We start from the raw sequence: 11,239 nt of genomic DNA on the forward strand, positions 1-11,239 counted from the left end.
CCTTTATAAACATTCCTCCCACCACGGTGCTTAAACCTCTTCCTTCAGAGTTGAAGTATATTCAACTTGATCTGGATGGTAGTCATCCGGTGATTATATCTTCTCAGTTGTCTACTGATGAAGAAGCACAGTTGATTAGGGTGATTTGGGAACATCGTTCTGCGATCGGTTGGTCCCTAGATGGCATTAAGGGGATTGACCTTAATGTTACACACATCGTATACATTTGGAGGATAATGTAAAGACTTCACGCGAACCTCAGCGTCGCTTGAACCCTGCCATGAAATAAGAGGTGGTCAGGGAAGAAGTCTTACAGTTACTTGATGCGAGTATCATATATCCCATCCCCAATAGCGAATGGGTAAGTCCCATTCACATAGTTCCTAAGAAATTGGGGGTTACCATTGTGCGTAATGCTACGGGTGAATATGTTTCCACACGAGTTCCTATGAAATGAAGGATATGTATTGACTACAGACGCTTAAACACCATGACATGAAAAGATCACTTTCCTTTACCCTTTATAGATCAGATGCTCGAACGTCTAGCTGGTCATGCTTATTATTGTTTTTTAGATTGCTACTCTGGCTATTTTCAGATCATTATCGATCCTGATGACCAAGACAAGACTACCTTCACATGTCCTTTTGGAACATATGCCTATAAACGAATGTCTTTCGGCCTTTGTAATGCTCTTGGTACCTTCCAGTGGTATATGCTTCATATCTTTAGTGACATGGCGAAGCGCTTTATGAAAGTTTTCATGGATGATTTTTCTATCTATGGAGACTCTTTCAGTGACTGCCTGTCTAACCTCTCTAAGGTGTTGACACGATGTGAGGAGAAGAATCTGGTTTTAAATTGGGGAAAATATTATTTTATGGTTTAAAAAGAAATAATGCTAGGTCATATTGTATCTAGTGACGGCATAGAAGTAGATAAGGCTAAATTAGATAAGATAGCGTCTCTACCTATACCACGAACTGTCCGTGACATTAGAGTCTTTTTAGGCCATGCAGGTTTCTATAGGCATTTTATCAAGGATTTTTCAAAAATAGCTAGGCCTTTAACTAATCTGCTTTTAAAAGATGCCATCTTTGATTTCAATTATGACTGCAAACAGGCTTTTGAAACTTTAAAAGCCGCTTTTAATATGCAAGACCGATTATCTGACCTCCCCGATTGGTCTAAACCTTTCAAACTTATGTGTGACGCTAGCGATTATGCTGTTGGTGCTGTGTTAGGTCAGAAACTAGATGATAAGTCCACTGTTATTTATTATGCTAGTAAAACTTTAAATGATGCTCAAAGAAATTATATTACTACGGAAAAGGAATTTTTAGATATGGTTTATGCTTTAGATAAGTTTCGTCTTTATTTGGTTAGTACAAAGACCTTAGTTTACACAGACCATGCAGCTCTTAGGTACCTTCTCGCAAAGAAGGATGCTAAACAGAGATTGATCCGATAGATTCTTCTCCTGCAAGAGTTCACCTTAGAAATTAAAAGTTGTCGACCATTTATCTAGACTAACCAATGACAGTGATAGTGATTATGAGTCCATAACTGACTCTTTTCCTGATGAGCATCTTTATTCTATTTTTTCTGCACCATGGTATGCCGACATTGTGAATTATTTAGCTTCTAATATTATTCCTGATGTTTGGCCAAGAAATAAACGTAAGAAGTTTTTTGCCAGAGTTAAGCTATACTACTGGGATAAGCCCTATCTTTTTAAGTATTTTGCGGATCAGATTATTCGTCGTTGTATTCTCTAGTGGGAATATAATGAGGTTCTATCTTTCTGCCATGACAAACAGTGTGGTGGCCATTTTAGTGGTATAAAAACGGCAGCTAAAGTTCTTCAATGTGGCTTTTATTGGCCTACCTTTTTTAAAGATGCACAAGTGCATTGCAAGACGTGTGTCCATTGCCAACAACTGGGGCGTATCCCTAAACGTAATATGATGTTTTTAAATCCCATTATGGTAGTAGAAATTTTTGATGTATGGGGCATTGATTTCATGGGCTCTTTTCCTATTTCCCACGGTTTTATTTATATTCTTGTTGCCGTGGACTACTTGTCTAAATGGATAGAGGCCATGGCTTGCCGTAGCAATGACTATAAGACAGTTGTGTTTTTTTGTTAAGGAATATATTTTTTGTAGGCTTGGCATTTCTAAAGCCATCATTAGTGATGGAGGAACACATTTTTACAACAAAGTTGTTTCTTCTTTAGTTAAAAAGTACGGAGTTACCCATAAGGTGGCTACTCATTATCATCCACAAATTATTGGCCAAGTAGAAGTCTCTAATAGGGAAATTAAAAAAAAAAGAAACGACAGTAAATCCTGATCGGAAAGATTGGTCTAAGCGTCTAACTGATGCCTTATGGGCGTATCGAACTGCTTTTAAAACTCCTATAGGTATGTCTCCATTTAGACTTGTGTTTGGAAAATCTTGTCACTTGCCCGTTGAATTGGAGCACCGTGCTATGTGGGTTATAAAAAGCCTTAACTTCAATTTTGATGAGGCATGTGTGAAGCGCAAATTGCAATTAAATGAGCTTGAAGAAATCCGTAGCGATTATTATGATCTCACGAAGGATTATAAAGCTAACATAAAACGTGTTCATGATAAATAGATTCTGCATAAAGAGTTTGTAGTTGGTCAAAAGGTCTTGCTTTACAACTCCCGTTTGCATATTTTCCCAGGGAAATTAAAAACCCGTTGGTCTGGTCCTTTTCTGGTTACTTAAGTCACCCCTTACGGGGCAATCACCTTGGAAAATCCTAAGGACAACAGTACTTTTCAAGTTAATGGCCAACATTTAAAACATTTTCACGAGTTAATGTCCCCAGATGTGGAGAATGTCTTTTTACAGGACCGTGTCTATGAGGACTGACCTTTGATGTTTGGTGTACTTCCTCTCATTTCCATATATTTGTAAGTGTACTGTTTCAGCAAGATTTGCCAAAACACACCAGTTGAGGGTTGTGAGTAATGTTTTTTGGAGATGGTGATTGGGGAAAGATGAGACTGGACTTCGGTTTTGAAGTTGCCTACGTACCCAAAGATATTGCTTGGGATCAAGTCTCAATTGCGTAGTTCTGGAAAAATGACGAAGGTTGGATTTTATAGGTAGCATTGGTGATAGTTACTTCCTCGCGTTCCAATATTCCAATCATGGGAAGAAGTTGGAGAATCGGGGGAGAACTGGCCCAATCATGGGATGAAGTCGAGAGCCGGGCGGAAAACCGCCACCTCGTGGGATGAAGTTGGAGAATGGGGGGACATCCGCCAACTCGTGGAATGAAGTTGATCTTGGCGGGAGAACTGTCACTCGTGGGATGAAGTTGGAGAATCTGGCGGGAGAACTGCCGGCGTGGATTGAGAGGTCGAGAACCGGGGAAAACCGCCGATTCGTGGATTGAAGTTGGAGAATTGCCGGGACATCTGTCAACTCGTGGAATGAAGTTGGAGTACTAGCGGGAGAACTGTCAGCTCGTGGGATGAAGTTGGAGAACTGACGGGAGAACTGTCAGTTCGTGGATTGAAGTTGGAGAACTGGCGGGAAAACTGTCAGTTCGTGGATTGAAGTTGGAGAACTGCCGGGACATCTGTCAACTCGTGGAATGAAGTTGGAGAACTGGCGGGAGAACTGTCAGCTCGTGGAATGTAGGCTTTCAACATGGGCTTTTTCATAGATAAGCTCTGAGCATGGGCTCTGAGCGTGGGCTTGTTTATAGTTGGGCTCTGAGCGTGGACTTGTTTATAGTTAAGCTCTGAGCATGGGCCCGAAAGCGTGGGGCTTGTTTATAGTTGGGCTCGAGCATGGGCTCGAAAGCGGGGCTTGTTTATAGTTGGGCTCTGAGCATGGGCTCTGAGCGTGGACTTGTTTATAGTTGGGCTCTAAGCGTGGGCTTGTTTATAGTTGGGCGCTGAGCATGGGCTCTGAGCGTGGGCTTGTTTATAGTTGGGCTTATATTGGGCCACATTTGTGGGGGTCGGAACATCGCCCTCTCTTTGTTATATGGGCAGGGCCCGTGTGGCAAAGAAAAGGTAATTGGATTTTTGGGATGTAGTAAGTTATATTATTAAATTGATTAGTAAAGTAGAAGTGGTAAGCAAATATCTGAACAGTTGGAAGAAATAGTCTTGTACTACGAACATATATAAATAGTCTATAAAAATAGTCTTGGAAGAAATATAAATTCTGGAAGACATGCCGTTCAACATGCCGCTCGTAACATGCCGCTCAACATGCCGCTCTTAACATGCCGCTCGTAACAATCAGCAATCCAATGACGAGTGGGTTTACTAGTACGCTCGTAACAGGCCGCTCAACATGCCGCTCGTAACATGTCTGCAGTCATTCTTGTTACATTATTTTTGTTATCCGCCAACAATGGCGATAACGAAAAGTGCAACCGATGCGAGTGGGTTCCATGGGATCGGCAAGGCAAGCTATATGGATATTTTGCCGACCAACCCAATCCCAGATAAAGCCTCCTTGAAGACCAAATGTGTTATCAATTGCCTCCCAGTATTCATGAAGATTCCCGTTGCTGTTCCCCATTGCATGTGAATACTCGCACAAGATCAGCGGTCTGTTACGTGAAGTTGATTAGTGAATAACTCCACAACCAGTATTAGAGGTTGGTAGGCTTCTTTATAGCTGTCGCACTTGATTCCTTAATAGAAGGGTGAGAAAGCACAACAAAGACATCTTCAAGACATCTATACTTGGGGAGAAGACGGTACTAATATGTGGAGCATTTTGGAAATAAGTTTGTTTTCACATCTGAAAAGAGTCCGGTCTTGACATGGTGGCCCCGATTCTCTCAAGAAACTATTTGGTACTTCTTTCTCTACAGCTCAGATGTATAAGTCGTCGCGTGCTAGGAAATTGGTCACAGCTTTTTGCAACAAGAAGTGATGCACCAACTTGTGGAGAGGTTTGACATGACTTGCAAGAAGTGTATAGAAAGAGATTGATTTGGTAAAAGTAAGGTGATGGCCTTCTCATTGATCAAGGATTATGCTTTCTCGCTTGCTTGTGAGATGTTCACTAGCATGGATGATTCGAAATGGGAAACAAAGATGTTGGAAGAGTTCAACATTTTGCTTAAAGGGGTATTTCAGCTTCCAATTTACTTCCCCGGCACTAGGCACTAAAGGCTGTTATTTCGCAAAAGTTATACAATATGAACTAATTAAAGTGATTGAGAAAAAGAGGACCATGAGGCATTCGAGGGTAGAACTGAGAAGGACTTGATTTCATATTTGATTGACGACAAGGCGAGAATGGGAAGCCTTTGAGTGATATAGAGATTGCGGACAATGTAATACTTCTCATGGATTAGGGCATGACACAAGTAGTTTGTCATGATGATGTTGATGAAGTATCTTATGGAATCACCTGAATGCTATCATAAAGTTGTTCAAGGTTTGTTAATTCTCACTAAGAACAAATACTCACCTAAAAAGTCATAGTTCAAATTATAGGCCTCTATTTCCTTAAGTTGAATTAACCATACCTAGTAAGCAACACATTACTCAATGAATTTATAACTTATGCTTATTAGTATATCGCCAGCCTATGAAATATGATACAAATGATTAATGATGCAGTTGGATGATTACCTATGTAATGCACTTGTACTTTGATTTATATTTTAGCTTTACACAGCCTGTGTTCTATGTTGATAGTATACCTTTTCTAAAATTTCTCGTTTCCTGAATCTAATTTTTTTTTTTTTCAAGTTGTGCGGAACTTTTTCAATCGATGATAGCCAACTTGTTGGTAAATTTTTCTACAGCCAGCGGAAATCAAGTAGAGGCAATTCATTCAGCGGCTATCCAAAGGGATCGGCACACCAGCGGCAATTCAAATTATCGAGCAGCATCGGCAGTTCATAGCATCGGCAATCGAAGGATCGGCAATTCTTTCCAGCGGTAATTAAATGGCTAGAACAGATTTTCTTGTTTTGTTTTTTTGAATAGGGTCGGCAAAATCTATATAACTGTTGTGTTGTTAATTTAAACTTGGTTCACATTAGTATCGGATAGAGTGATTGAACTAAGCTAATAAGAGACGAACTAGGAAACCAAGTTTTGGATGTATTAGGCTTAGCAGAGAGAAGAGAGTCCTATTGGTTTAGTATTCTCTAAATTAGAATGTAAATATAAAAGAGAACTTGATGTCTTAAATACTCACAGACTTTAAAGATTGAGAAAGACTTAAAAGATTGAGAAAGTTAGGTTTGAGAAGAGAAGAATAAAAGTTTCTGTCTTCTTCTTCATATTCTTGTTTTACCTGTGCAACAAGGTAAGTTCTATTCACGTTAACACACTTTTTTTTTTTTTTTTATTCATTCAAAAAAATAATAATAATAATAATAAAAAAAAAAATCGTCAAGTTATGAACAGTAATTTTTTTTTTTTTTTTTTTAAGGAATGTATATTAGGATTTGGATCTCTGTGATCACGAGACAGTAAACCATGTGTTTAGATCTTATTATCAAAGAAACTTGTCTTTGTTTTTGAGAGAAGGATTAATCGATGCTATTTTATTTTTTTGACAGTATTGAAAATATTTGATAATGGAGAAAAATTATAACTTGAAGATGAGATGGGGTGATAAGGGGGATTTTAATATGAATAGGGTGGCGAAGGGAATTGATGCTGATAGTTTGAGAGAAAAGTATGATATCGGAGATGATGTTTCTATTGAGTATGTTGGTAGCGATATCGACCAAAAATGTGAAAAGGATGAGATAATTTTATTATTTTCACATTTTTGGCTTGGTTGTAGTGTTCCATTTCGAAAATCAGTTTTCGAGTTATTAGCTCGATGGAGAGTACATCCCTTACAATTATCTCCTGGCTATTGGGCTATATTTGCCCGTGTAGCGAGAATTTGTAAGGTTTATCAAAAGAGTATGTCGTCAGACCTTTTGTTTGAGTTATTGAAGCCTCTGCGTCAAAACAAGGCCTCTTCTAAAAGTTATGCCTTGGGATATCATAACCATCACAACCAGAATTATCGGTTTTATGGGATGCCTTCGAACTACAAGAATGCGAAATTGTATGGTTTTAAGATTAAAGGCAATTGGAGGTTCGAAAATATTGATTATCCTAACAATATATCAGGTAAAATATTAACTTCATATTTTTATAATTATAGTTTTAAATAGTTAGGATCACATTTTATTATATTGTTTTTTGTTTTTTGTATATATAGGGGATTTTCTGAAGTTTCCAAATAAATCAGTGTTTAGCAGCGAGATGATAAAAAAGAAATTTGTTAGTTTGTTTAGCCATAATGCAGATGTCTATGATCTTTCGTTTCCAGACGATATAGTAGATTATTATCATGATATAGAAACTGGACTGCTGAATGAGCCTAGGGAATTAGAACCTTACTGTGGCTCAAAGAAGAGAAAGAATATTATTGTGGATGATAGCAGTGAAGATGATGAAGAAGTAGAAGGAGATGACTCTGAGGATAGTGGACAAGAAAATATTAGAAAGAAGAAAAGAAGTGTACGTCCAAAAAAGAAGGAAAAGAAAACTGGGGATAACTCAAGTAAAATTGAGGAAGGGATTGAGAGTCGAGAACTGGTACGCATATAATATTTCTTTTAAAATATCATATATATAATACCTATAATATGTTTTGGAATGATGTTTCATTATGACAGGTTTTTTGTCTTCCTGTACAAAAAACTACTGATGTGCTTGATATTGATGATGATGATGATATTGGTGGGGAAGCGATGACCAACAGTATATCTGGACTTAATGTTAGTGTTGATCTTGTTTCTGTGATTTAGAATAAAATTCGTTATTGATTGTTTAATGGTTCTTTTGGTAATGTAGATGAAAAAAGTTGACGATGGTGGAGATACAATGGGTTCAACTTCTGTTGTCAAGATCAATTTTGGAGTGCCAACTCCTTTTGGTGGAAGTAGTATTGGAGTTCCAACACCTGTTGTTGGCACCAATGCTGGTGTAGCAACTTCTGCCGATGGCACCATTGCTGGTGTGTCGAGTTTAGTATCAACTGTTGTTTGCACTAGTGCTGGATTGCCGACTTCTGTTGTTAATACCGATGCAGGTATGTTAACAGAAGTGTCAACGATTGTTGGTACAAATGCTGGATTGCCGACTTCTGCTGACACCGATGCAGGTGTGTCAACCGAAGTGTCTACTTTTGTTAGTGCCGACATCATTGTTGGATCAACTGTACCTTCTTCGTTGCAGCCAGGGATGAGCGGTTGTTCTACAACACCTATGCTCATCACTCCAGGCGTGCAAGCCTTGGCAATTGAAGGTTAGATGTTGAATAGCTATTTATATAGTATTTACTGATTATTATATATTATTATTTTAAAACCTTTTGTCTAATATTTCAGATCCAGAGTTATTGTGTTTGGATTATCAACGAAGTGTAGATTTTGGAAAAACCGTTAATATGTTGAATTCAAAGCTTGCAGAGGTAATTTTTAGTGTGTGTGTGTGATTTTTTTTTTTTTTTTTTTATTATTTTTTTTTTTTGTTTTTGAGTAACACTTTATTTTTTCTATTAGGCGTCGAAGCTTGGGGATTGTGCTAAAGAAATCTTAGAAGCAAAAGAAAATTATAAGATTAAAACTAATGAATATGCGAGATTGAGAAATATTTGGAAAGAGAGAGAGCTCATCTATCAGGAGAATGAACGTTTGAGAGGAGTCATTTTGAGAAATGAAGTAGTTTTGCACGACTATGAGATGAAAATGAATATCATGAAAGCTGAAGTGTCGAAACAGAATCAAGAAATTGTTGTTCTCAAGGAGCAGAAGGTTTTGAGTGATGAAGTTGCAATTTTAAAATGTGAGAAATTGGAATTGTCAAAACAAGTTTGCGAGGCTGAGGGGATTAGAGGAGACTACAAGGTACTATTGGAAGAGAATGCATTTTTGAAAAAGGAGTTAGATGAATGTCATGAGAGGGTGGAAAATTTTAGAGTAGGGTGTGAAGAGAAGGATGATATAATTGAGAAGCATGCAGTTGAAATTAAGAAATCTGGGGCGGTGTTGCGTGAAGCATCGGCAAGTGTTGGACTTTGGAAATCAAGAGATTCTGAGAAACGGGAAAAATTGCAGCAGCTGTCAAATTATTATACTATGTGTTATAGGAAGTTGGAAGATGTATCTCCGTCGGATCTATTAGGTGTTCCAGTTCCAGTGGAGGATAGCATTATGCCGCAACTTCTTGAGTGAAGTTTTTATTCTTTATTGTTATGATGATGTGAGGTTAGGTTACGGTTTTTTCTTTCTCAATTATGTTTCTTTTTTCCAATTGTATTCATGATATTTGGTTTTATCTATTTTTATTAGATTGGTAATCAGAATAGGTCGGTCAAAACATATAATAGTTGTGTAATCTGGTTTTGAGGTAGGTCGGCAAAATAGATATAAGTATTAAGGATAACGTAATTGGGGTGTCCGCCCCATAATATAATAATAACGTAATGAAATTTGGGGTGTCACGCCCATAGAATAATGATAACGTAATGAAATTTGGGGTGTCCGCCCCATAGTGTAATGATAACGTAATAAAATTTGGGGTATCGTCGCCCCCCATAGTGTAATGATAACGTAATGAAATTTGGGGTGTCGCCGCCCCATTGTAATGATAACGTAATGAAATTTGGGGTGTCGCCCCCCCATAGTGTAATGATAACGTAAAGAAATTTTGGGGTGTCGCCCCATAGTGTAATGATAACGTAATGAAATTTGGGGTGTCACCCATATTATAATGATAACGTAATGAAATTTGGGGTGTCGCCCCCATAGTTTAATGATAACATAATGAAATTTGGGGTGTCAGCCCCCATAGTGTAATGATAACGTAAAAAAGAAATTTGGGGTGTTTGCCCCCATATTGTAATGATAACGTAATGAAATTTGGGGTGTCGCCGCCCCCATAGTGTAATGATAACGTAATGAAATTTGGGGTGTCGCCGCCCCCATATTTTAATGATAACGTAATGAAATTTGGGGTGTCGCCGCCCCCATATTATAATGATAACGTAATGAAATTTGGGGTGTCGCCGCCCCCATAGTTTAATGATAACATAATGAAATTTGGGGTGTCGCCGCCCCCATAGTGTAATGATAACGTAAAGAAATTTGGGGTGTCGCCACCCCCATAGTGTAATGATAACGTAAAGAAATTTGGGGTGTTGCGCCCCATATTGAAATGATAACGGAAATTTGGGGTGTCGCCGCCCCATAGTGTAATGATAACGTAATGAAATTTGGGGTGTCGCCGCCCCCATAGTGTAATGATAACGTAATGAAATTTGGGGTGTCGCCGCCCCCATAGTTTAATGATAACATAATGAAATTTGGGGAATCGCGCAGCCCCTTAGTGTAATGATAACATAATAAAATTTGGGGGTCACCGCCCCCATAGTGTAATGATAACATAATGAAATTTGGGGGGAGTCGCCCCAAAGTGTAATGATAACATAATTTGGGATATTTGATCTCTAGTTAAAACGAAAGATGGATCGAATTTTATTGAATTATAAAATGATTACAATGAATGAAAACAAACATTCAACGATAAAACTTTTTCAAATGAAAAGCATTCCATGGCTTGGCAAATTTTTCTCCGGTGATTCGACGAAGGAAATAAGACCCTTTGGATCTTTGGTCTATCAATAATGAACGGTCCTTCCCAATTTCGACAAACTTCCCAGATTCAATGAGCTTCGTTTTGCGCTAAGTACCCAATCTTCTCGGTTCAAAACTCTTGAGGCAAAGCTTTTATCATATTTGCGTTTCATGGCTGCCCGATATTTTATTAGACATTGTAAAGCTTCTTCTCGAAGTGTTATCAATCGAGTCCGCCACCAAAGTTAGAGCAAAGATCATTGTTACCGCTTTTAATCGCTTCGTCCTTGTAGTTGGTGCAATTAATTCTGTCGGGAGGACAGCATCCATGCCATAAGCTAGATTGAAAGGGGAAAGATTGGTAGAATGCTTTGGAGTGGTGCGATAAGCCCAAAGCACTGCTGGCAACTCTTTAACCCAATTTCCTTTTGCTTCATTAAGCTTCTTCTTTAAAGTCGAGAGAATCGTCTTATTGGTTGCTTCTGCTTGTCCATTTGCTTGTGGATAATATGGAGCGGAGAAATTATGCTGAATTTTTAGTGAGGCACAAAATTTGTGAATTTCTTCCGCAT

General features: G+C 38.3%; 2 protein-coding genes and 1 pseudogene across 2 annotated transcripts; all 3 read left to right on the forward strand.

Annotated features, from left to right (window-relative positions):
- The first annotated feature begins 4,408 nt into the window (after positions 1-4,408).
- Positions 4,409-5,496, forward strand: LOC147479992 (cytochrome P450 716B1-like; annotated as a pseudogene).
- Positions 5,497-6,605: 1,109 nt separating this feature from the next.
- On the forward strand, positions 6,606-7,838 carry LOC147479993 (uncharacterized). Its single transcript, XM_086578539.1, has 4 exons — positions 6,606-6,736; positions 6,818-7,155; positions 7,247-7,626; positions 7,707-7,838. Exons 1-4 carry the CDS (start codon positions 6,606-6,608, stop codon positions 7,836-7,838), a joined length of 981 nt encoding a protein of 326 aa, XP_086434665.1.
- Positions 7,839-7,911: 73 nt separating this feature from the next.
- LOC147479994 (uncharacterized) lies at positions 7,912-9,337 on the forward strand. Its single transcript, XM_086579841.1, has 3 exons — positions 7,912-8,338; positions 8,421-8,503; positions 8,595-9,337. The coding sequence occupies exons 1-3, from the start codon at positions 7,915-7,917 to the stop codon at positions 9,264-9,266; spliced, it is 1,179 nt and encodes a 392-aa protein (XP_086435967.1). The 5' UTR covers positions 7,912-7,914; the 3' UTR covers positions 9,267-9,337.
- The last annotated feature ends 1,902 nt before the right edge of the window (positions 9,338-11,239 follow it).

The sequence above is a fragment of the Coptis chinensis genome, chromosome 8 (assembly GCF_015680905.1).
Source record: "Coptis chinensis isolate HL-2020 chromosome 8, ASM1568090v1, whole genome shotgun sequence".
Taxonomy (NCBI): Eukaryota; Viridiplantae; Streptophyta; class Magnoliopsida; order Ranunculales; family Ranunculaceae; genus Coptis; species Coptis chinensis.

Bases quoted from the DNA above. Each gene is read 5' to 3' on its own strand.
- LOC147479993 (XM_086578539.1), top strand. From the start codon at position 6,606: ATGGAGAAAAATTATAACTTGAAGATGAGATGGGGTGATAAGGGGGAT. The intron at 7,156-7,246 runs GTAAAATATTAA...TTGTATATATAG, and splicing joins TTATCCTAACAATATATCAG to GGGATTTTCTGAAGTTTCCA. The intron at 7,627-7,706 runs GTACGCATATAA...TCATTATGACAG, and splicing joins GGATTGAGAGTCGAGAACTG to GTTTTTTGTCTTCCTGTACA.
- LOC147479994 (XM_086579841.1), top strand. From the start codon at position 7,915: ATGGGTTCAACTTCTGTTGTCAAGATCAATTTTGGAGTGCCAACTCCT. The intron at 8,339-8,420 runs GTTAGATGTTGA...CTAATATTTCAG, and splicing joins GCAAGCCTTGGCAATTGAAG to ATCCAGAGTTATTGTGTTTG. The intron at 8,504-8,594 runs GTAATTTTTAGT...TTTTTCTATTAG, and splicing joins TGAATTCAAAGCTTGCAGAG to GCGTCGAAGCTTGGGGATTG.